Here is a 25369-nt window from a genome sequence, read left to right on the forward strand (position 1 = left end):
AAATGATGTCTCTCTTTCCACTGCTCAGCTCACTCTCTCAAGGAAATATTTGGATTTCTCAGCCCTTGGGTTGCCTATCACAGAATCCCAGACTGGTTTGGCTTGCAAGGGACCTCTAAAGCTCATCTAATTCAACCTCCTTGCAGTCAGCAGTGACATCTCCAGCCAGAGCAGGTTGCTCAGAGCTTTGGCCTGACCTGGAATGGTCCCAGTGATGGAGCTTCCACCAGCTTCCTGGGCAACCCGGGCCAAGGTCTCAGAGCCAAACATTCCTTCCTTCTTGCTACTCTAACTCTCCCTCTGTTCAGTTTAAACCATCAGCCCTTATCCTGTCACAGCAGGTCCTGTTCAAAGATCTCTCCTCAGCTTTCTTATGCCCTTTAAGCACTGGAAGGCCATCAAAATATCTCCCTGGAGCTTTCTCTTCTCTGGGATGAGCAACCTCAACTCTTTCAGCCTGTCCTCACAGCTGAGACCTTCCAGTCCTCCCATCACTGCCTGTGGCCAACTCTGGTCCCACTCTAAGGTCTCTGTGCTGTGCTGGGGATTCCAGAGCTGGCCCCAGCTCTGCAGGGGGGATCTGAGCAGAGCAACAGAGCAGGGCAGGGCAGGGCAGGGCAGGGCAGAGCAGAGCAACAGCGCAGGGCAGGGCAGAGCAGAGCAACAGCGCAGGGCAGGGCAGAGCAGAGCAACAGCGCAGGGCAGGGCAGAGCAGAGCAACAGCGCAGGGCAGGGCAGAGCAGAGCAACAGCGCAGGGCAGGGCAGAGCAGAGCAACAGCGCAGGGCAGGGCAGAGCAGAGCAACAGCGCAGGGCAGGGCAGAGCAGAGCAACAGCGCAGGGCAGGGCAGAGCAGAGCAACAGCGCAGGGCAGGGCAGAGCAGAGCAACAGCGCAGGGCAGGGCAGAGCAGAGCAACAGCGCAGGGCAGGGCAGAGCAGAGCAACAGCGCAGGGCAGGGCAGAGCAGAGCAACAGCGCAGGGCAGGGCAGAGCAGAGCAACAGCGCAGGGCAGGGCAGAGCAGAGCAACAGCGCAGGGCAGGGCAGAGCAGAGCAACAGCGCAGGGCAGGGCAGAGCAGAACAACCTCTCCCCCCACCCAGGTGCACACACACTGTGCTGTTTGGACATTCAGGGAATTCACTACGAGTGGGAGGGAGATTTCCACTGCTCTCCTGCCTCATCTGCCAGCGCTTCCCAGCATCCCTTACCTTAGCCTGTGCGCCTACCCCGCGCATCCCAGTGCTCCAGGGGTTACGTTACTAAAAATAATGGCATGTGGCTTGACTGATAGGACCATGCAGGGAAACAGGAAGGGATCTGCTGTGAGGAGAGGCTACCAGGCTGAAGAAATTCTGGGGGCATTCAAATGCCACAGTGCCTGCTGATTCCTGCTTGATTTTCCCATGCAAGGAAGACTAAATCCTGAGAGAGGAGAACAAGGGTAGGCAGTAACCATCTCCTGCCCACCTCATAGTGATGCATTCAGCCCTGGAAATTCTCTGTTTGCTTGATTGTCTGGGATGAAGCTGGTCTGAGGCTACCTCAATCTCATAAATGCATCTAAGATTTCCCATTGCTTTGGGAGAGGGAAGGAGAGACCACAAACTGCTCACTCCTGCCCATCCCACTGCTACCATGGGGCTCTTCATGCCAGGACAAGCGGAGCAGGCAGTGTGAAGCCCACACAGTTTGATCCCCCCAGCTCTGTCAAAGCAGGTCAGGCACAGCAGAGGGGAACAGGCACAGATAGTAGGATTTTCAGTCCCATGTCCCCTTCAGTGGAGCATTTCAGTGGAGTTACTCTCTGCAGACAACTCTTTCCCTACTGCAAGACTCCGAGGTGAAAACTGTGCAAAATCCAAGCTGCCAAGGTGTCTCCTTTTGGAGATTAAGCCTGTCTCAGGGACTATGGAGACAGAGAAATCATCCTTATCTCCAGCACCGGCTATCTTACTGGATGTGGATTCAACGTGGGTGAAAGGCACTGCCAGCCCTCCGCACCGCTCACTGCCGCCCCTCCCGCACCGCTCACTGCCGCCCTCCCGCACCGCTCACTGCCGCCCTCCCGCACCGCTCACTGCCGCCCCTCCCGCACCGCTCACTGCCGCCCTCCCGCACCGCTCACTGCCGCCCTCCCGCACCGCTCACTGCCGGCCCCCCGCACCGCTCACTGCCGGCCCCCCGCACCGCTCACTGCCGGCCCTCCGCACCGCTCACTGCCGCCCTCCCGCACCGCTCACTGCCGGCCCCCCGCACCGCTCACTGCCGCCCCTCCGCACCGCTCACTGCCGCCCTCCCGCACCGCTCACTGCCGCCCTCCCGCACCGCTCACTGCCGCCCCTCCGCACCGCTCACTGCCGCCCTCCCGCACCGCTCACTGCCGGCCCTCCGCACCGCTCACTGCCGCCCCTCCGCACCGCTCACTGCCGCCCCTCCGCACCGCTCACTGCCGCCCCTCCGCACCGCTCACTGCCGCCCCTCCGCACCGCTCACTGCCGCCCCTCCGCACCGCTCACTGCCGCCCTCCCGCACCGCTCACTGCCGCCCCTCCGCACCGCTCACTGCCGCCCCTCCGCACCGCTCACTGCCGCCCCTCCGCACCGCTCACTGCCGCCCCTCCGCACCGCTCACTGCCGCCCCTCCGCACCGCTCACTGCCGCCCCTCCGCACCGCTCACTGCCGCCCCTCCGCACCGCTCACTGCCGGCCCTCTGCACCGCTCACTGCCGGCCTTCCGCACCGCTCACTGCCGGCCCCCCGCACCGCTCACTGCCGGCCCCCCGCACCGCTCACTGCCGGCCCAGCAGTAGAGATGGGATTTGAGGCTAAGGCCGGTGAGAGGAACTTCCCAGCCCATCCTCCTCCAGCGCACATCCCTCATCCCTTGCTCATCCTCAAGTGCCAACGAGAAGCAGGTTGGGGGCTGGCCAGCTTGTGGGGACAAGGAGAGCTACCCTAAAAGCAAGGCTGACAGTCACGTTAGGAAAGGGAAAGAGCAAGAAGGGAGCAGCCAAAGTCTGACCTTTTCTCTTGGTGCAGTGGTAGATCTGGCTGTGCTCCTGGGAGATGGGGTAGGGGTTGGCAGGCGGGAGCAGGTCCTGGGAGGTGCTGGACACTCCGTTCTCACACTGGTACTGGGAGCCCATGTTGGAGGAGGCAGAGAGGACCCTGGACTCCCCACTGAAGGGGCTGTGGTTGGAGGACACTTTTTGCCTCACCGTGCTCCTGGGAACAACCGGGTACTCCTTACTGGAAGCAAGGAAACAAAAACAAACAATCAAACAAACGAGGTAGTGGGAGGGAGGAGGGAGGGGGGGGAAAAAGGCAATCCGTTAATAAATAGAGCAGTGGATTACTAAATGAAGGCATCACATTAGTGTCATGGTGTTTGTTTAGGCTTTCAGGGAGAGAGAAACATCCCTCCCAGGAGGCTGCAGCCCTGTCACGCTTGATTCATCTGTCGCTGCTCCGCTTCACTTTCCTCTCCAGCTCTTCCCCTTTAGATTTGTGCCTCTGCCACCTCAGCTGCTGTTTTGCACCCTCACATACCAGAGTTATCTGCAGTTAGGGCAAATTGAAGACTGCTATTTCCATATCATCCATATACTATTTATGCTGGACACGTGGATGTGCACATGCCTGTAAATAAAAACCTCCTTTCTGCCAAGCTGACTTGGAGAAGGATTAAATATTTAAGTCTGGGGTTTATTTTTCCTCCCCTTTGTGGTAGTTGTTCCCATTCTTTTTCTCCAGGGCCTGCCAACCTGCTTGTCCTGGATGGGGGATCTCTGGCCCAGAGAACAAAGCTTCACTTAGGAGCACCCAGAAAAAAAGAAAGAAACAAATCACCAAGAGCTGATGGAGGCCAGAGCCAGGCTGGAAGGGACAGCAAAATGGAAAGTCTGGTTTCATAGAATCATAGAATCAAGCAGGTTGGAAGAGACCTCCAAGCTCAGCCAGTCCAATCTAGCACCCAGCCCTACCCAATCGACCAGACCATGGCACTAAGTGCCCCAGCCAGGCTTGGCTTCAACACCTCCAGGCACAGCAACTCCACCACCTCCCTGGGCAGCCCATTCCAATGCCACTCTCTCCGGCAAGAACTTCCTCCTGACATCCAGCCTGAACCTGCCCTGGCACAGCTTGAGGCTGTGTCCCCTTCTTCTATTGCTGGTTGCCTGGCAGCAGAGCCCAACCCCACCTGGCTACAGCCTCCCTTCAGGTAGTTGTAGGTTTGTTCCCTTGCTCTGAAATCTAGTTTGGAGCAGGAATGCTTTGCCAGCCCTGGCTGAAAATCCCTCTCCTGCAAGGCCCTACAGTGTTTTTTAAAGCTGTTTCTCCAAGAACCTCAGCAACATGGCTGGGTGAGATTATTCCTGTGCTGCAGGGAGGACAACAGAAGCTGGGCAGGGATCTCAGAGGCATCAGGTGAGGTACAAGCCTCCACCAAGACAGCTGAGTGCTCCCTGAACCCAAAGGCTTGCTCAGTTAGCACAACAGCACCTCACAATGTGCCACCAGGCTCAGAACAGCCAAAAAGCAGAGCCCAGATTCCAAGAGGAGCTTTCCTATTTGAGGCTATAACCATTGGACCAAGTTGGCTTTGAGGTACCCTACTCATCTGCCTCAAATCATTATGCTGGAGCTAGGAGAGATCCTTAAATCCCACCAACAGCCACACCTGGCCACTTAGATGTGGAGGAGGTGCCCTGAATCTCCAGTTACAGCCCTTAGAGAGGACCTAGAACTTATTTACAACGTTCAACAATACCAATTACATAAAACCTACTCCCAGCAGGGAGCTTTCATCCAAACCACTGCTGTGGTGGCTGCCAGAAACATCAGCAACCAAGCTGCAATGGAAGGCAAACTCACCCACCAGGAGCTCAAACCCAAACAAATGCCTCTCACATTGTGCCACCAAAGCTTTCCAAACCTCAGGTACTGGTGGCTTGCCAAGGAGAGCCTGTTCCAAAGGTGGGGTTTGTTCCCCTGGAACCCCAGCAGCTCCTCCTCACAAGGCCAGCAGGGATATGGTTTTCCACCCATTTGGGCTCCCTGACCAGGCAGCTTTTTCCCAGGATTGGAGTCCAGGCTGTGCACAAGGAACAAAAGAGAGCTGGACTGGGAGGAAGCTGAGATTTATCCCTCAGCTACTCAAGACTACAATGGAAGGCAAGCTATGAGGTGGGCTTTAAAGGATTTATTTTACCTGTGGACATCCACCAGTAGCATTTCTACCCCAGCAGTTTCTTCCTGGAGGCTTCTCAGGAAGCTCAAGACCTACAGCCTTCAGATCTCATCACAGAATTAACCAGGTTGGAAAAGACCTCTGAGGTCATTGAGTCCAACCTAGCACCTAACACCTTCTAATTAACTAAACCATAGCACTAAGTGCCTGATGCAGCCTCCTCTTAGACACCTCCAGGGATGGGAACTCCACCACCTCCCTGGGCAGCCCATTCCAATGCCAATCACTCTTGCTGGGGAGAACTTCTGCCTAACATCCAGCCTGAACCTGCCCTGGCACAGCTTGAGGCTGTGTCCTCTTGTTCTGTCCCTGCGTGCCTGGGAGAAGAGACCAACCCTACCTGGCTACAGCCTCCCTGCAGGGAGCTGTAGACAGCAATGAGCTCTGCCCTGAGCCTCCTCTTTTCCAGGCTGAGGAAGAACTTTACTGTAAGGTTGGCAGAGCACAGGCTCCCTGGAGGGGTTGTGCAGTCTCCTTCTCCGGAGACTTTCAAGTCCTGTCTGGATGTGTCCTTTGCAATCTGTGCTACATTCTATGGTCCTGCTCTGGCAGGGGTGGGGGGGTGTGAACTGGAACATCTCCAAAGGTCCCTTCCAACCCCCTCACACCCTGAAATCCTGTGAGTGGTGTTCTGAAGGAGACAGGACATGAGCAAAGAGTCGCTCTGAAGAGAGAACAGGTTGGAGACACTGAGTTTCCAAACAGCAGTTCCCAGGAGGTATCTCAGTGACTTCTCTCCAGACTGAAATATTTCCATTTCAGTCAAAACATGCTGGGTGCTATTTGTGCCAAAAAATCAACCAGTGGAGGAGGGAGAGGAAGGGAAAGTATTTTCTAACTCAATACCTAAAATATTCCCTGCCTTTCACTTTGCCATTGCCATTTTTCTTCTGCACACAAAAGCAGTTGGTGCTGTAGCTCTGCTTCTCTTTCTTCCCTTTATTTTTAGGGCTGAGCTCTTTATTAGAGCTACCTTTGGTACTTTGTAAAGCATTTCAGCTGCTTCCCGAGCTGGAATCATAGAATCAGTCAGGGTTGGAAGGGACCACAAGGAGCAGCCAGTTCCAACCCCCCTGCCATGCCCAGGGACACCCTACCCTAGAGCAGGCTGCACACAGCCTCAGCCAGCCTGGCCTTAAACACCTCCAGGGATGGGCTCCCAACCACCTCCCTGGGCAACCCATTCCAGCCTCTCACCACTCTCCTGCTCAACAACTTCCTCCTCACCTCCAGGCTGACTCTCCTCACCTCCAGCTTTGCTCCATTCCCCCCAGTCCTGTCACTCTCTGAGAGCCTCAAAAGTCCCTCCCCAGCTTTTTTGTAGCCCACTTCAGATCCTGGAAGGCCACAAGAAGGTCATCTGGGAGCCTACTCTTCTCCAGCCTGCACAGCCCCAACTCTTTCAGTCTGTGCTCCCAGCAGAGCTGCTGCAGCCTCTGATCACCCTCGTGGATGACTCAACATACACTGTGCACAGCTACCACTTGAGTTTACCCCTAAACACATCCCAAATTCTGATTTTTTTTTTCAGTACCTAAAAGTCACTGAATTGGCTACCTTCAGCATCTGGGTTGAGCTCACAGTATCACATAATTAAAAGTTGCTTAATCACATTCATTGATTCTGTGCTCCACAACCTCCCTGGAGGTGTTCAGAACCAGGTTGGATGAGTCCTTGAGCAACCTTTTCTAGTGGGAGGTGTCCCTACCTATGGCAGGGGGGTTGGAACTGGATGCTCCTTGAGGTCCCTTCCAACCTAAACCATTCTGTGATCTTAGAGGCCTTTGCCAATTGAAGCAATTCTATGTCTCACACATGGAATAGAGGAAATTGTCCACCCAGCAAGGTAGAAACTTGCTCCTGGCCCAGAATGGGAATAAAATTAGAAGGGAAAAAAAACCAAAGAAAAGGTTGGCAGGGAAAAGAATTTATGAGGCCTTCCTGGTAAGCTGTCACTGCTCTATTTAAGGTCTGTTGGAGGCTGATGATGAGTATTCAGTTACCATAGAGTTGGTGGATTACAATAGCAGAAGGGGACAGGAGAAGGGAGTTGCACTGCAGAGGGTGCTGAGCAGTCTCTGCACCCTCAGGCTTCCAGCTGAAGGGCCACCAGCAGAGGATATTGCTTTGGGTTTCATGAAAGCCTAGGGGAAGAAATCAGGGATGAAGTCCAAGTCTATTATGAAGGCACTCAGTCCTGAATTCTGGACTGTGTTCTTCACTCCCACCTGGAGGGATGTTTCCCAGACCCCTAGGATTGGATGCTGGCTCTCCATAACCATTTCCTAATAGCACACATGTTCCTCTTTAGAGTTCATCATACAACCCTGAACCCACAGACCAGACCTTACAAGTGAATCCTTCCTGTGATTCCCAAGCACTCCCACCAGGATCAGACTCCTGCCAGCTGGAGTTAGCAAACTTGGCCTCATTTATTTTTGTTCTCCTGACATCTTTCCCCATTCACAGAATCACTGAAGACCTGTGAAGACCATCAAGTCCAACCCCCCCTGCCAGAGCAGCATCACCCAAAGGCAGATCACACAGGAACACATCCAGGTGGCCCTCAAAAGCCTCCAGAGACAGACATTCCACCACCTCTCTCTGTGCAGCCTGTTGCAGTGCTCCCTGGCCAAATGATATCCTCACCATGACAGGCTCAGGAGCTCTGTGAGATCACTTAGAGAGTCATAGAATCAAGCAGGTTGGAAGAGACCTCCAAATTCACCCAGTCCAAACTACCACCCAGCCCTAGCCAATCAACCAACCCATGGCACTAATACCAACCTAGCACCCAGCCCTATCCAATCAACCAGACCATGGCACTAAGTGCCAACCTATTAGCCAGCCCTATCCAATCAACCAGACCATGGCACTAATACCAACCTAGCACCCAGCCCTATCCAATCAACCAGACCATGGCACTAATACCAACCTTTCACCCAGCCCTATCCAATCAACCAGACCATGGCACTAATATCAACCAATCAACCAGACCATGGCACTAAGTGCCAACCTTTCACCCAGCCCTATCCAATTAACCAGACCATGGCACTAAGTGCCCTATCCAGTCTTGTCTTGAACACCTCCAGGGATGACAACTCCACCACCTCCCTGGTCAGCCCATTCCAATGGCAAATCACTCTCCCTGTGAAGAGCAACATTCATATCATATCTAGCAAAGAATCCAAAGGAGCAAATTCAAGAAGGATTTGTAATCCCAGAGCTGGAAAGCTTGCTGGCCTCCACTGCCTAATAACTGTGGAAAAAAGCTAAACATAGACCTTCAGAGAGTGACATCCAGGCTCACTCTCTTGCTTATCACCACGTTGGAAGAGGCTCTTCATTTTCTCTGTGTGTTTTCATGTGCAGACTTGAACTTTCCTACTCTGACAGCCAACACAGAGCAAATGCAGCTGCCAGTTAAAAAAGAACTCCTCTTGGAAGATCTCTCTGTTCAGAACTTCTTTGCTTTATAACTTTGGCCTTCAGTAAATGGTTTTAGAAGATGCTTCTGATATTTCTGCAGCAAAGTGTCATAGAATCAACCAGATTGGAAGAGACCTCCAAGCTCAGCCAGTCCAACCTAGCACCCAGCCCTACCCAATCAACCAGATCATGGCACTAAGTGCCCCAGCCAGGCTTGGCTTCAACACCTCCAGCCACAGCCACTCCACCACCTCCCTGGGCAGCGCATTCCAATGCCAATCACTCTCTCTGACAACAACTTCCTCCTCACAGCCAGCCTGAACCTGCCCTGGCACAACTTGAGACTGTGTCCCCTTGTTCTGTTGCTGGGTGCCTGGCAGCAGAGCCCAACCCCACCTGGCTACAGCCTCCCTGCAGGCAGCTGCAGACAGCAATGAGCTCTGCCCTGAGCCTCCTCTGCTGCAGGCTGCACACCCCCAGCTCCCTCAGCCTCTCCTCACAGGGCTGTGCTCCAGGCCCCTCCCCAGCCTTGCTGCCCTTCTCTGGACACACTCCAGCATCTCAGCACCTCTCTTGAATAGAATCCATCACACAGCACTGTGCAGGACTGCTGTAGCTCGTGGTAACAAGACTTCAAAAAGGCTTTTTAAATGGCAGGTCCCAAAGATCAGCTGATATCTGGGTGAGGTCAAGGTGAGGCATGATCCCACGCCATGAGAGTTGGGGCTGTTCAGCCTGGAGAAGAGAAGGCTCCAGGGAGACCTTATAGTGACTTTCCAGTACCCAAAGGGGGCTACAGGAGAGCTGGGGAGGGACTTGTATAAGGTTTTGTAGCGATAGGATGAGGGGGAGTGGATTGAAGCTTGAGAAAGGCAAAATTTAGACTGGATATTAGGAAGAAATTCTTTCCAGTGAGGGTAGGGAGACACTGGAACAGGTTGGCCAAGAAGGTAATGGATGTCCCCTCCCAGGGGTTGGTAAGGAGACACTGGAACAGGTTGGCCAAGGAGGTAGCAGATGTCCCCTCCCAGGGGTTGGTAGGGAGACACTGGAACAGGTTGGCCAAGGAGGTAGTGGATGTCCCCTCCCAGGGGTTGGTAGGGAGACACTGGAACAGGTTGGCCAAGGACGTAGCAGATGTCCCCTCCCAGGGGTTGGTTTAAGGCCAGGTTGGATGAGGTCTTGAGCAGCCTGGGCTGGTGGAAGGTGCCTATGGCAGGGGGGTTGGAACTAGATGATATTTAAGGTCCTGGTTCTAACCCAAACCATTCTATGACACGACAGAAGATTTCCCCATGGTTATCTACTGCCATGTTCTTAGAGCATCCTTTGAGGCCCCTCAGCTGGGCAGCACCTTGAGCTTCTCCCCAACTCCTAGTCTAAAATCTGACCTGAGGGCTATCAGGAGCCAAACACAGGGATTTCTCCTCATTCTTTTCAAACTGCCAGGAGATTTTAACTCCTCCTTGCTCAGTCACTCCAAAGGGACAGATGTTTGCTGTCCCATCAATCTTTTCCCCTCCTCCTGCCCAGCACCCTTGGCTACAGCAGTGCAGCATCAGCCCCCAATTCCAGATGTGCAAATACAACTCAAAAGGCATTTGGGTTTATATTTCCCAGGCCACCAATTGTTGTCCTTCCTGCTGAGACTAGAGAGTAGGAAAAAGGAATGGAAATCAACCCTAACAGATATGGAAAGAGGAAGAGGGGGGGAAAAAGCAACACCAAAGTGCCTGGAATAAACACACCATCTCCCAGGAAAAAAAAGACATAATTAACCAGAAAACAATTGTCAGTTGTCAGCATGCATCCATGGCAGCTTATTTCCAGCACAAATAAAATGGAACCACTCTCAGGAGACTGCCTGGAGCCTCTGAATGGATAAACTACAGCAGGAAAGGACTTGGTGGGAGAGGAACTGTTGAGAGCTTCCTTCAGGGCTTACCCTCAGAGCAAATATGAGATCTCAGTGCATGGAGACTGCAAGCCAGCCCCACAGCAAATAATAGCCTAGACAGGATGTCTAATAACATGAGTCAAAATATTCCCTGAGAGCTATGGGAGGCTGTTCAGTGCAGTGCTCTCCACCAACATATCAGATGTCCTGACTCTCTTGCCAGAACGTGAAGGGCTCCAATATCCCTGGTTTGGGTGTGGGCACAGCCTGCTGCCAACCTGTGCTGCCAGCACTCAGCCCAAAGAGATCCCTGCCACAGGCTCAAGAACCAGCAGTGCAAAGCAGCCAAAGGTCCAGAGCTGCCATCAGGCAGATGAAAAGCTAAATCCCTGGAGGCTGATACCAGTGCTCATTTAAGAGGAACACAAGAGGAGATGGAGAATGGATAGTGGCCATCAGCAGCATCCTTGCACCCTGGGCTGAGCTTCTGCAGGTTGGGTCTGAGGAATCATTGAGTCAGTAAGGTTGGAAATGGCTTCTAAGATCATCAGGTCCAACCTTTAGCCAAACACCACCATAGCTACTAAACCATGTCCCAAAATGCCATGGCCACAGCCCAAGCATCAACCTAACACCACCATGGCCACTCAACCATGCTCCAAAGTGCCATGTCCACAGCCCAACCATCAACCTAACACCACCATGGCCACTCAACCATGCTCCAAAGTGCCATGTCCACAGCCCAACCATCAACCTAACACCACCATGGCCATTCAACCATGCTCCAAAGTGCCATGTCCACAGCCCAACCATCAACCTAACACCACCATGGCCACTCAACCATGCTCCAAAGTGCCACAGCCCAACCATCAACCTAACACCACCATGATCACTCAACCATGTCTCAAAGTGCCATGGCCACAGGTTTCTGGAACACCTCCAGGGATAGGAACTCCAGCACCTCCCTGGACAGCCTGTACCAGTCCCTGGAAGTGTTCCAAAAACCTGTAGCTGTGGCACTTTGGGACATGATTTCATGGCCACAGTAGTCTTAGGCTGATGCTTGAAGTCAGCCTTAGAAGCCTCTCCCAGCTGAAACAATTCCACAGTTCTAAGAAATCTGATGTGAAGATGCAATGAGGAGACACAACAAGAGTGAGGTCACTTGCAGAGGACCTCTTGCATTTGTCAGACCAGTGTCTGTCAGTCCAGCACATTGTCAACATGCCAGGGGGGACAACCCTTTTGGAGCCTCTGAGGCTCATCCATCTGTTCTACTGGAACCCCTTTGTGCCAGCTCTCTGTCTTGGTGTTGATTTCATGTCCTTTGTGTCTGGCCCAGTTTCTGTTGTCAGTTACACCAGGAAATCTTTGGAATGATTCCATTGGAGCCAGGAAGATTACTATGGATTCATGCCAAAGGCAACAAATGCTGGCTTATGATCTTGGAGAGAGAAAAATATGCATAAGATCAAACTGCACTGCAAGTGGATCCTTCTGGATCTTTGTCTCACTTTGAAAGAGACCAGGATACCCACCAAGGGAGCTCAGAGCCACCCTTTCACATAGACATCTTTCCTGCCATGGTCTAAATGACTGGATAGGGCTGGGGGATAGGTTGGACTGGATGTTCTTGGAGGTCTCTTCCAACCTGGTTGATTCTATGATTCTCTCAAAAGCTTTCCCAATTAGAAGAATCAAGAACCAAATTGCTGTCTGCTGTCTCATTGCTGCCTACAACTACCTGAAGGGAGGCTGTAGCCAGGTGGGGTTGGGCTCTGCTGCCAGGCAAGCAGCAACAGAACAAGGGGACAGAGTCTCAAGCAGTGCCAGGGGAGGTCTAGGCTGGATGTCAGGTCCAGCAAAAAGGCCTCCTGAGACCACCAGGTCCAGCAAAGGCCTCCTAAGACCATCAAGTTCAACAAGTCCACCCTGCTCTCCCTTCAAGTAAGAACCCCCCCCAACCCCCACCCTTTTGTGAAGGCACAAAGTCCTTTCTATGCTCCTGGGACAGAGGAGAAGTCATGAAGGAGGGCAGCATCACAAGCCAAGCCCAGGCTGTGGATTTTAACCCTTTCAACCTCCCCAGACCTCCCCACTCCTATTTCTCTATTCCAAGCGGTTCTGTTCCTCCCAGCACCAACCACAGAGCCACAGAGCAAATGCCAAGCAGTGTTTAGCCCCAGCACAGAGTGGCTAGGTGCCATGCTCTTCCTATGGCATGAAGAAGTCCTTCTAACAGTCCTCACTGTTCCACCTCCTCCTTCCCATAACCATTCCCTCCCCCCTAAAAAAAAGAACCTGAAAAAGCAACCCATGATGAATGCAAACTTTCAGATCTTTCCACTGACCCTAATGAAAGGGTAGTTTAGCCCCCAAATGCTTCAGAGGGCATCAGCACTGATGTTGCAGTAGAGCCCCTGAGAGGGCATTTCAATGGGCAGTGCAGCCATAAATACTGCCAGACCATGCCAGGATCTGTTCTGCCCTTGGAAAGGGCAGGCAGGGAACACAGAGCACATTCAGAAGATGAGAGAGATGATTTTAGATTGAGGAAGGTAGGACTGAGGGAGTTGGGGCTGTGCAGGCTGGAGAAAAAGAGGGTCCCAAGTGACCTTTTTGTGGCCTTTCAGTGTCTGAAGGGAGGCTACAGGAAAGCTGGGGAGGGACTTTTTAGGCTGCCAGGTAGTGATAGGACTGGGGGAGATGGGATAAAGCTGGAAATGGGGAGATTCAGACTGGATGTTAGGAAGAAATTCTTCAGCATGAAAGTGGTGAGAGCCTGGAAGGGGTTGCTCAAGGAGGTGGTGGAAGCCTCATGCCTGGAGGTGTTTAAGGCCAGGCTGGATGAGGCTGTGGGCAGCCTGATCTAGGGTAGGGTGTCCCTGGACATGGCAGGGGGGTTGGAATTAGATGATCCTTGAGGTCCCTTCCAACCCTGACTGATTCTGTGGTTCTTTATTTATATATATGTTGGATTTTGGGGGTCTGAGCTTGCAACTATTTGTACACAAGAGGACACTTGCCCACCAAGCAGGCTTGGGGTGGGAGCATTCCCAGGGTTACAGACATTAGTTATTGCACATCAGCACAGGTTGCATGGCTACAGAGAGCCATGCTTAGGCACCAACTGTGGCAACCAGAAGTTACTCCTGCATCTCCTCCAGTGAGACCTCATCTGGACTGTTGTGTTCAGCTCTTGGCTCCCCAGTGCAAGAAAGACAGGGATAGAGTCCAGAAGATGCTACAAGGTTAAGGGACTGGAACAACTTCTTGTGAGCAAAGTCTGAGAGACCTGGGGCTGTTTAGTCTGGAGAAGAGCAGCCTGAGAGGGCACCTGAGGAATGCTGACAAATACCTAAAAGGTAGGTATCAAAAAGAAGAGGTCAGATGTTTCTGCTGTGGTGCCCAGTGACAGGGTGATGGGCAATGGACACAAACTGGAAGGCAGGAAAGCTCCACTTCAACATGAGAAAAGGTTTCTTCATCATGAGGGTCCCAGAGCACTGGAACAGGCTGCCCAGAAAGGATGTGGAGTCTCCTTCTCTGGAGACTTCCAAAACCTATTTGGACACTGTGGTCCTGGGTAACCTGCTCTGGGTGGCCCTGCCTCGGCAGGGGTGGTTGGACTGAATGATCTCCAGAGGTCCCTTCCAACCTTTACCATTCTGTGATCTGCACCAGTGTCTGCTCTCCAGCCTGCAGCCAGCTCCTAAGTGAAAGCTGGAAAGAGTTCTCCCAGCAGAAGGTCACAACACAGGATCCCTACAGCCCTCTGCTGAGAACCAGCTCTGCTGCTCTCAGAGAAGAGAGACCTGAGTCAGTCCTGCCCTCCTGGATGGAAAGTGTTATACTGAGCATCTACATCTGTCTTAGATATAATGGTGGGGATGGCAGAGTTCCTGCAAAGCATTTGCACCAGGAAGCAGCCTGACACATGGACAACGTTCCAAGGGACATGAAAGGCATGAAGCTCATTCCTGGCAGGACCCCACGTTTAGAAAAGCACTTCAAACAGGATTTAGGTTTGATTTTCAGCTTAAAGTACTTACATCCAGCACTGAGATTCAAAAAGACCTCTTCAGCCATCTGGCCCTGGAGATCCCAACATTGTCACACAGCTTCCTTCTTTAACCTGAAACCACCACACCTGTGCCGACCTGCACTCCCAGAACTATCCAGGTACACCTTCCCCTCCTGCCAAAGACCCTCTGAAAGCCAGAAACGAGGACAACACAGGTCTCCACACCAAGATCTGATGCATCTGGAGCATCCTTAACAAACCTGCTCCCAGAACAAGGCTGCAAGCTTTGTCTTGGAAGAACAACCACCAGGAGCCTGAGGACCAAAGCTCTCAGAGCTAGTCCAAGACTCTTGTTGCTCTGAACAAATTTAAGCCCACCTGTAGCCTCAGAGCCTTCTGTTTGTACAAAAGCAGGGGATGTTCAGGATGGGGACACATCAGGAAGAAACACAAGTTTCCCAGGGCCAAGAGGACAGCCCAAAAGTAGGATCTTTCCTCTGTAAACCAGCAGTTAAGGCATTCACCTTGGAGGGGCAAGGTCTGGATTTTGCCTCCAATTTCTGATGGTGTTTCACAGAATCACAGAGCTAACCAGGTTGGAAAAGACCTTCAAGCTCAGCCAGTCCAACCTAGTGCCTAACACCTGCTAATTAATTAACCCCTGGCACTAAGTGCCTGATGCAGCCTCCTCTTAAATACCTCCAGGGATGGGGACTCCACCACCTCCCTGGGCAGCCCATTCCAATGCCAATCACTCTTGCTGGGAAGAACTTCTTCCTAACATGCAGACTAAACCTGCCCTGGCACAGCTTGAAGCTGTGTCCTCTTGTTCTGTCACTGTGTGCCTGGCAGCAGAGCCCAACCCCACCTGGCTACAGCCTCCCTGCAGGCAGCTGCAGGCAGCAATGAGCTCTGCCCTGAGCCTCCTCTTCTGCAGGCTGCACACCCCCAGCTCCCTCAGCCCCTCCTCACAAGGCTGTGCTCCAGGCCCCTCCCCAGCCTTGCTGCCCTTCTCTGGACACCTTCCAGCACCTCAACATCTCTCTTGAATGGAGTGGCCCAGAACTGGACACAGCACTCAAGGTGTGGCCTGACCAGTGTCAAACAAGATGATGAGGGGACTGCAGCACTGCCTGATGAGGAGAGGCTGAGGGACCTGGGGCTGCTTAGTCTGGAGAAGAGAAGACTGAGAGGGGATCTAAGAAATGCTTATAACTATCTGAGGGCTGAGGGTCAGGGATGGACAGGCTCTGCTCACTGCTCCCTGAGATAGGACAAGGAGCAGTGGATGGGAAGCTGCAGCACAGGAGGTTCCACCTCAACACAAGGGGCAACTTCTTGACTGTAAGGTTCCCAGAGCCCTGGCTCAGACTGCCCAGAGAGGTTGTGGAGTCTCCTTCTGTGGAGCCTTTCAAGGCCTGACTGCTGTTGCCCTGATCATTGCCAAGAGTGGAAAACAAGAGATATTCCAGCAACTAAATGGATAGGTTTCTGCCTATGCAGAAAGGATTCCTGTGGATCAAGAATACTTCATGGATGAGGCATCATCCTCAAGCTCATACCTGGATGCCCAGGGAGGTGATAGAGTCGCCATCCCTGGATGTGTGTAACAGCTGTGTAGATGTAGTGCTTGGGGATATGCCTTGGGGATCAGCTTGACATAAAACACAGATGCCAAAGAAGGCTCTGCCACTAAGGCCTGACACAGCTCAAGCCACGAGGTGAGATGCAAAGCAAAGCCCAGGTGCCTCTCGTGGTGCTGAGCAGGTGCCCAGGCTGGGGGCATGCCTTACCTCTGCATCCTGGACATCCTGTGCAGCTCCATGTCGTCGCTGCCGCGGAAGCCCTTGGCAAAGGGATTGTTCTCTATCTTCAGCTGGGTGATCTGCAAGGGAGGAAAGGCAAAGGGTTCATGGCAAGTCCAAGGCATGGCCTGGGAGAGAGGGGATTTTGTTCATTAAACCCCAAGCCAAGAGGGAAAACGCAGCTCTCAGGAAGTGGAGTCAGCCCTCAGCTCAGGCATTGACCGCTCCAGATGGGCTTGCCTTGAGATTGCTCCACTGGAAAAATATCTCCTGTCAACAACCTCTCGCTTCTCTGGGGCTTGTCCCATGGCTAACATGTGGGTCTTGACATGCACACACACACAAATCCCTCTCTGGAGGAAATCTGCTTTCATAGAGTTGCTTTTGTTTTGCTGGTGGGACAGAAAGGGCTGCACTGACCAGAGGTCCAATGGATGAAAGTCATATTGCCTGCACAAAGCCCACTGACACCAACAAGTATTTGTCTCCTCAGCTTTCAAACCCTGGGTCTCAGGCTGGCAACACTCATCCTTCCTGTATTTCACCCTAGCTAAATGTGTTCCAGGTGCTCCACATCTAACAGCCTTCCTCAACCAGCCCCACACCTGTAAGTGCTGCATGGATTAACTACTAAAGGGACTTGGAGGGTGACTCCACCACTGAATTCATCATATCCTGGAGGATTATTTGGCTCCTCATTAATTCTAGGAGGAATTAAGCAAGCAATTAAGCAAGCAATCTAGTTTGCTTGCTTAATTGGCTACCTTCAACATCTGAAGTCTTCTGGGGTGAATTCACAGAATCACAGAATTAAGCAGTTGCTTAGTCACATTCTGTGATTCTGTGCTCCACAACCTCCCTGGAGGTGTTCAAGGCCAGGTTGGATGAGTCCTTGAGTAACCTGTTCTAGTGGGAGGTGTCCCTACCTACGGCAGGGGGTTGGCACTGGATGATCCTTGAGGTCACTTCCAACCTAAATCATTCTGTGACTCTATCTTGCAGCTAGCTCAGGTCCCAGTATGTCCATCACCTGATCTAGGGTGATGCTTACTAGAGGAGGGCTGGGCTGGATGACCTTTACAGGTCCTTTCCAACCCAATGCATTCTATATCATTCACAATCTGAGCAGGAGCTCAGTTTGGACCAGCAGGCCCTGCAAAGCTGAATCAGATGTGGTCTACCTGCAATGCCCTAACATTCAGGCAGTAATTCCCCAGCTTAGCTTGCTCCATCACTGCCCAAAACTCCAAGACCTCAGCCAGCAGTCAGGAGAGCCACTTGCCCTTGCCCAAGAGGAGAGACAACCTTGTGTCTGCCGTTGGAAGGACCTCGTGAGCTCACCACATTTCACTCTTCCTTCCGATTGAAAGTTGGCCAAGGGGAAGGAAAGAGCTGGAGATGCCTGGCAGGAGAACAGAGACAGGTTCATGCACACCAAGCCAAGCACATACAACTAGAGCCACCTCTTTGCCAAACTCCAAGAGGAGAATCTGGCTCAGCTTTAGTGTCAATAGCAAACCTGCCAGGTGTCTGCACCACCAAATTAGTTTGTTGTTTTCCCACTTTGTAGCATTTCCCCCCCCCCCCCCCCTTCCAAAGGCTGTTTGGTTGTTTACCATTTTTGCCTCATTTCAGCCCCAAATCTCATAGGAACACTCCATCACCCCTGCTCTTGTCCTCTTTCCCATTCAATCAGGACCTGATTCAGTACACAGACAGGGCATGGAGCTTTGCTGGTCATGGATTTCAGAATTCAAGGTAAACAACCAACCTACTTGGTCCAGTTTGAGCCATTCTCTAGGTGTAAACTGAGGCTGAGGGAGCTGAGGTTGTTCTACCTGGAGAAGAGATGACTCCAGCAGAACCTTTCCAGCTGCCTTTCAATACCTGAAGGGAGCCTACAGGAAGGCTAGAGAGGGACTTTACATAATGGTGTCTAGCAATAAGACAGGGGGGAATGATTTGAAGCTGAGGGAGAGTAGGGTTAGAAGGGAGCTTAGGAAGAAGTTCTTCAGTACCAGAGTGGTGAGACTCTGGAACAAGTTGTCCATAGAGGCTGTGGATGCCTTCTCCCTGGAGGTATTCAGAGCTAGCCTGAATGAGACCTTCAGAAACCAAGTCTAGTTGAGAGGCATCCCTTGCCCACCACAGGGAGACTGAAGTAGATGATCCATGAGGTCCCTTCCAACCTAAGCCATGCCCTGACTTCTACAATTAAACCAGGAGCACATTTATCTAATTAACCCCCCTGGCTAATTAGGCAACCAGTTCTGTACTCTGCAAAGCAGCTGCCTGTTGGTTTCCACGAGGAGGTGACAACAAGTAATGGGCATTATTCAACCCTCTGAGTGCTTTCTGTGCCACCTACCACACTAAATGTAGGAGTTGTCCTCCCTAGCAGAACCCAGTGGCAATATTTGCTCACACAAGCGGAGCCCTTCACGGAGCAAGGATTTACAGCATTGGCACCAGCACACCAAGGTACAAAGGGACGGATTCATCCCAACCTAACCAAAGGCATTTTAACCAAGATGCCTGCACTGGGAACCTCAGCTCCCAGCATTCCTGCTGGAATCGAGGGAGGAAGATCTGGGGCTGCCAGAGGGCACTGAAGGTGGGCAGCATTGCCTTCGGAGGTCCCCAGTGCTCTCCGTTCAGCGGAGGAGGAGCGGTGAATGTGCTAGCTCTTAATTTAAGGGCTTCAGATGAATGCTTTGCTTGATGAACCAAGCCACAAAATGTCAGACAAAATATTGCATGGGCCCTTGAGCTTGCAAGTTCGTTGCTTTATAGGTAGAGAAGTCCCTTAGCCCACAGGGAGAATGGTCTCACAAGCAAAGGCGTTAACGTACATGTTGGTGGCAGAAGGCCCCAAGTGAAGCTCAGCTAACTTCAGCCTTCTTCACATTAGAGATCTGCTAGATTGAAGGAATCTAGAAACCAGGCACTACAGCAGCTTTTCATTCTCTCTCAGCTCTGCCATAGAATCACAGGATTGTTTCAGTGGGAAAAGCCCTCTAAGATCATCCAGTCCAACCATCAACCTAACACCACCATGACCATCAAACCATATCCCAAAGGGCCATGGCCACATGGTTTCTTGAACACCTCCAGGGATGGGGACTCCAGCACCTCTCTGAGCAGCTTGTTCCAATTCCTGACTGCTCCTGCAGCCTGTTCCAATCCCTGATTGCTTCTGCAGCCTGTTCCAATCCCTGATTGCTCCTGCTGCAAAGACCTTTTTTCCTAATCAACAACCCAAACTTCTCCTGGTGCAACTTGAGGCCATTTCACCTCATTCTATTGCTTGATACTAGGAGAAGAGGCCAAAACTCACCTCACTGCAACCTCCTTTCAAGGAGCTGTAGAGAGCAATGAGGTCTCAGCCTCCTCTTCTCCACGTCAAACAACCCCAGTTCCCTCAGCCACTCCTCCCCAGACCTTATCTCCACCTTCATCATTGTCAACAACCTTCAGGTGAATTTCAGAAGAAGCTTTAAGGACCAAATTTTCTTTAGATCAACCCTGGCATTGAGGCAGGAGAGCCCAAGCCAAAAAGTGTACTCAACAGATCAGAACCCAGAGAACAAGCTGGTGGATCCCTGCTTTAGAGAACAACCTGTGGAAGATGTTTTCTTTAGCCTGGCTTTGTCTGCCTTCCAAACTCTTTTGGAGGTGGAAAAGCAAAGGAGTGGGTGGAAATAACCTTCTTCTGGGTCATCTTTGCCATAGCAAAACTCTGTTTAATTGACTAACTCGCTGCAGGGGGAGGGGAGGGGGGGGAAGAAAAAGCTGTCAGAAAGCCAAATGACAATGACATCATGGCAACTAAAAAGAAACACAGCATCCTGAGAGGTCATTAAGACGGAGTGCCCAGGGCTAGATTATATCCCACAGACACACACCGCCGCTGCAAGGCTCGGGCTGGCTGCAAGAAACTGATGGCAAAAGTTTGCTGCTGACCACCGAGTTCTAAATCTGCTGTGGGCCTTTCTAGGGGTGGGAGCTTGCCAAGGCCAAGCCTCACAGAGTTGCACTTCTCAGGGCTTGTTTGACCCATGGGTTCATCTTCACTTTAACGGGAAGCGACAGCTCCCGGTGCAAGCTTGGCGCCGCTGCTCTGAGCTCCTTTCTCTGGGCTAAGTGAGCACAAAGCGTTTCTGCTGAGACATTTCCACTGGCATCTTTAGCTCCAGCACCAACAAAACGTTGCTTTGCATTTAGTTAGGCCCAGGGAAAATGCTTTGCTCTTCATTTTACTCTTATGTAGCCATGCCTTTGTGTGGTGTTTGTCTCTGTGGGCTTAGGACAAGTGATAGGACACAAGAAACTGTTTCAGAGCTTCTGTTGCTGGTCTTGCCCCAAGACAAGGAGTTCAAGTATCAAGACATTGCAACTGAGCTTGCATTCCCAGCTGTTTGAGGCTTCTTTGAACATTCCTGCTTTTAATGACAAGCTTTTCTATCCTACTCTAGTCTCTTCACACCATGCTGTGACTCATGGCTTGGGCTATCAAGCAGACCAGGGATTCACAGGCTTACAGGATGTCAGAGGTTGGAAGGGACCCAAAGAGATCATCCAGTCCAAACAGCCTGCCAGAGAAGGACCATACAATGTAGCTCAGGGCACACAGGAACACATCCAGACAGGCCTTGGAAGGCTCCAGAGGAGGAGACTCCACAACCTCTCTGGGCAGCCTGTGCCAGTGCTCTGGGACCCTTACAGTCAGGAAGTTCCCCCTTGTGTTGAGGTGGAAGCTCCTGTGCTGCAGCTTCCATCCATTGCTCCTTGTCCTGTCCCAGGGAGCAAGAATCTCTTCTGCCATGTAACAAGTGATAGTCCACACCTCTGATACTGGGGTTCAGTTTTGGACACCTCACTACAAGAAGGACACTGAGGTGCTGGAGCAGGTCCAGAGAAGGGCAGCAAAGCTGGTGAGGGGTCTGAAGAACAGGACTGGTAAGAAACAGCTGAGGTTGTTCAGCCTGAAGAAAAGCCTTTTTCTTCTGCTCACTCACGTACCCCAGGTGAAAACCAAGTCAGCATCGAGAAAGAAGCCAAACCAGAGAAGTGGGAAGGAGAGAAACAGATGAAGACAAGGTGCCTGCTGAGACTATGTACATCTGGTTGGACAAAACAGAGGAGCTGGATGGTGAGCTGGGACTCAGAGCCCAAGGTAAAGGCCAAGGGAAGGAGGGGCTGCTGGCAGGGGGAAGAAGATGCTGAACCCTGAAGCCAGTGAAGGAAATGGGAGGGACTGAGAGCCAATAGCTGGTTGGAGGTACTGGTGTGAGACAGAAGGGCTCATTGAGGAGGCTGTTGGCTGAACTGGGAGACAAGAAGAGAGGATGAGAAGAGACAGAGCTTGCACAGTGTTAAGTTGGGGGAAGGAGATGGGTAGGAAGGGGAGAGAGGCTGGAGAGAGATAGGAAGTCTTTTCAGAGTTCATGCAAAGGGTGCAGATTGAGAACCAAAAAGAGCTGGGGGACCAGGGCTAGACAAGCATCCTGTCCCAGATCTGAGAGGGAGACAAGGGTGAGTGTGAAGACAGGGGCAGGGAGAGGCAGAATTCTTTCACACACAGGTTGTGGAAGAACAAGATCTCCTGAAGGAAGCACTCTGCCACCAAAACATGGAACAAGACTAAGCACCTGAGAGCAGGGTTCTGAGGAGCCCTGGAGTTGGTCAGTGAGAAGAAAAGAGCTCACTGTGGTCCCTCAGCAAAGAAGGGCTGCACAGGCACCACCAGTCCTGGCAATGAAGAGAAGAACCATGGTCTCATCTCAATTAACCCAAGGGAGTCCTGCTCCTCTCAACATCTGGGGGACCCTCATCTGTAGAAAAGCCTGCCCTAAGTAAGGAGATGATATGAGATGAGATGTTATGTTCCTTCTTGCCATGGAGGTGGGCAGACATGGAGCAAATGGCCTCAGGCTGGGCAGGGAGAGTCTGGAGGATACAGCCTCACAGGGCTGCTTTGGGAGACTGGGCATGGTCCAGTCTCTGCATGGAGGCACTCTGTGTAATGCCAACCAAACCACCACATTGGTGACCTCTACTGAAGTAGTGGATGTGGCTACCTGCAACCAAAGGCAAGGAAAATTGAGCTCTCAGGGCAAAACATCCTGAGCCCAAGAACCTGCCCACCTCTAGCAGAACCTACTCAACCCTGTGAGATGCCCCCACAGAACAGCAAAAGGCCACATGCTTGGAGAAGATCCTCACAGCCAGCTCCCCAAAATTCAGCAGGATGGAGCACCAGTTGACTTGGCCAACCTAGCAGCACTTTGTTAGCTCAGAGATCTTTCTAGAACTAGGATGAACCTTTATATGCAGGAAGCTCACCTGCATGCTTCTCTCTGCCTGGGAGCTATCTGAGAGCCATAGGATCATAGAATCAGTCAGGGTTGGAAGGGACCACAAGGAGCAGCCAGTTCCAGATCCCCTGCCATGGGCAGGGACACCCTACCCCAGAGCAGGCTGCCCACAGCCTCAGCCAGCCTGGCCTTAAACACCTCCAGGGATGAGGCCTCAACCACCTCCCTGGGCAACCCAGTCCAGCCTCTCACCACTCTCATGCTCAACAACTTCCTCCTCACATCCACTCTGAACCTACCCATCTCCAGCTTTGCTCCATTCCCCCCAGTCCTGTCACTCCTTGACAGCCTAAAAAGTCCCTCCCCAGCTTTTTTGTAGCCCCCTTCAGATGCTGGAAGGCCACAAGAAGGTCACCTGGGAGCCTCCTCTTCTCCAGACTGAACAACCTCAACTCTTTCATTCTATCCTCATAGCAGAGGTGCATGAACTCAGTCTTCATATCCCTGCTTTGCTGTGGTGCACATAACATTGCTGGGTGCCTGTAGCACCCCACCTGGGGCTAATGCTTCCTTTAAAGAATTTGGGCTACCAAGATTGTTAAATAACTTTGGGGGGTGGGGAGGAGGTGAATAAAACAAATCAGCATAAACCCAGATATCCTGAGGGGCAAAAAAAAATCCACCAAACCCAACACAATATAAAGCCTGAGCCCAACTAGGAGGTTGTAAAAATTAATGAGAATAATTGTTGTGAGCTCTTGCTTCTGAAAGAACCCTCAAGAGGGCAGAACCTTAATTATTTCTGTCTATTAGGGTTCATTTCCTGGTCCTAAGCAGAGAGGTAGTACCTAATAAATACAAGAGAGGAACACAATGATTTAAGCTACAGCAAAACAATCTTTACCTGCAGGGGAAGTTAATATTTGGGAAGCAACCTGATTGCAAGCCCCCATGGTGTAAGTGGCAAGGAAATGAAATGTGTCTGTGACCTATTTTAACACCTCAATATTTCTGGGGGACTGATTTTTTTTTTTACCTAGAGCTATAGAGAAGAAGTAAGGGGGAAGAAGTGGTCAGCCAAGCTGTTGACAAGCACACTGAAAACTTTAGCTACAGGTTCTTGGTGGTTTAAGCTTCCTTTTGGGGAGTAAGGGTGAGCTCCCAGGGTGCTTAAGTATCTTTTTCAGGCTGTCTTAAATATCAGGGGAAATAAGCATGAGCCCTAGGCTGGGATTGCAGCTGCACTGTGGAAATAAATTGAGGGCTCTGATATTTCTGGGCAGGTATTTCCCTAAGCTGCATAAGCACAGACTCAAGTGCAGTTGTGGGCAGGTTGTACAATTAATGCTATCACATAATTCAACCTAGAATGTGGCTCTTGAACCCTGAAACACATGCACCTATGTTATTTCTGCACATATTCCAGGGCATGAAGTGGGCTACTAGAAAGCTGAGGAGGGATTTTTCACAAAGAGCTTGTTGTGATAGAATCATAGAATCAGTCAGGGTTGGAAGAGACCACAAGGATCAGGCAGTTCCAACCCTCCTGCCATGCCCAGGGACACCCTACCCTAGAGCAGGCTGCCAACAGCCTCAGCCAGCCTGGCCTTAAACACCTCCAGCCATGGAGCCTCAACCACCTCCCTGGGCAACCCATTCCAGCCTCTCACCACTCTCATGCTCAACAGCTTCCTCCTCACATCCACTCTGAACCTACCCAGCTCCAGCTTTGCTCCATTCCCCCCAGCCCTGTCACTCCCCAACAGCCTAAAAATCCCCTCCCCAGCTGTTGTGTCGAATGAGATGCATTGGATTGGAGATTGAGGAGGGAAGACAGAGGCTGGAGATTAGGGAGAAATTCTTTACAGCGTGGGTGGTGAGACACTGGAACAGGTTGCCCTGAGGATGCCCCCTCCCTGGAGGTGTTCATGGCCATGAGCAAGCAGACCTAGTGGAAAGTGCCCCTGCCCATGGTAAGGGGGTTGAATCAGATGATCTTTAAGGCCCCTTCCAACCCAAACCATTCTATGATTCTGTGATATGTGTATGAAAACATGTGGGAAATCTGTTGGTGTGTGCAGACTGGGGGTGAATAGGGATGTTTGCATGAAAGGTGTGTTAGAGGTAACAGGTGAAGGCTTCAAGTGAGGAAAAAACAAGCAGAGCACTGAGAAGATCACAGTATTATCACAGTATTATCAGGGTTGGAAGAGACCTCACAGATCATCAAGTCCAACCCTTTACCACAGAGCTCAAGGCTAGACCATGGCACCAAGTGCCACGTCCAGTCCTGCCTTGAACAGCTCCAGGGATGGCGACTCCACCACCTCCCCGGGCAGCCCATTCCAGTGTCCAATGACTCTCTCAGTGAAGAACTTTCTCCTCACCTCCAGCCTAAATCTCCCCTGGCACAGCCTGAGGCTGTGTTCTTTCGTTCTGGTGCTGGCCACCTGAGAGAAGAGAGCAACCTCCTCCTGGCCACAGCCACCCCTCAGGTAGTTGTAGACAGCAATAAGGTCTCCCCTGAGCCTCCTCTTCTCCAGGCTAAACAATCCCAGCTCCCTCAGCCTCTCCTCGTAGAGAGATGTGGGGATGAACAGGCAAATGATTCTTGGGGAGCAGACAGCCACGGAGAGGTGGGACTGC

General features: G+C 51.9%; 1 protein-coding gene across 5 annotated transcripts in view; it reads right to left on the bottom strand.

The window, feature by feature from the left end:
* Positions 1-25369, bottom strand: part of TBX5 (T-box transcription factor 5) — a 165717-nt gene that overhangs the window by 12014 nt on the left and 128334 nt on the right. For all 5 annotated transcript variants that reach the window (XM_064168470.1, XM_064168471.1, XM_064168469.1 and 2 more), the window contains 2 exons: positions 16395-16486; positions 3023-3249 (listed from right to left, as the gene is read on the bottom strand). In XM_064168470.1, coding sequence (XP_064024540.1) covers positions 3023-3249; positions 16395-16486 — 319 coding nt within the window. The remainder of the gene's footprint in view (positions 1-3022; positions 3250-16394; positions 16487-25369) is intronic.

Source organism: Pogoniulus pusillus, chromosome 30, assembly GCF_015220805.1.
Source record: "Pogoniulus pusillus isolate bPogPus1 chromosome 30, bPogPus1.pri, whole genome shotgun sequence".
In the NCBI taxonomy this organism is placed as follows: domain Eukaryota; kingdom Metazoa; phylum Chordata; class Aves; order Piciformes; family Lybiidae; genus Pogoniulus; species Pogoniulus pusillus.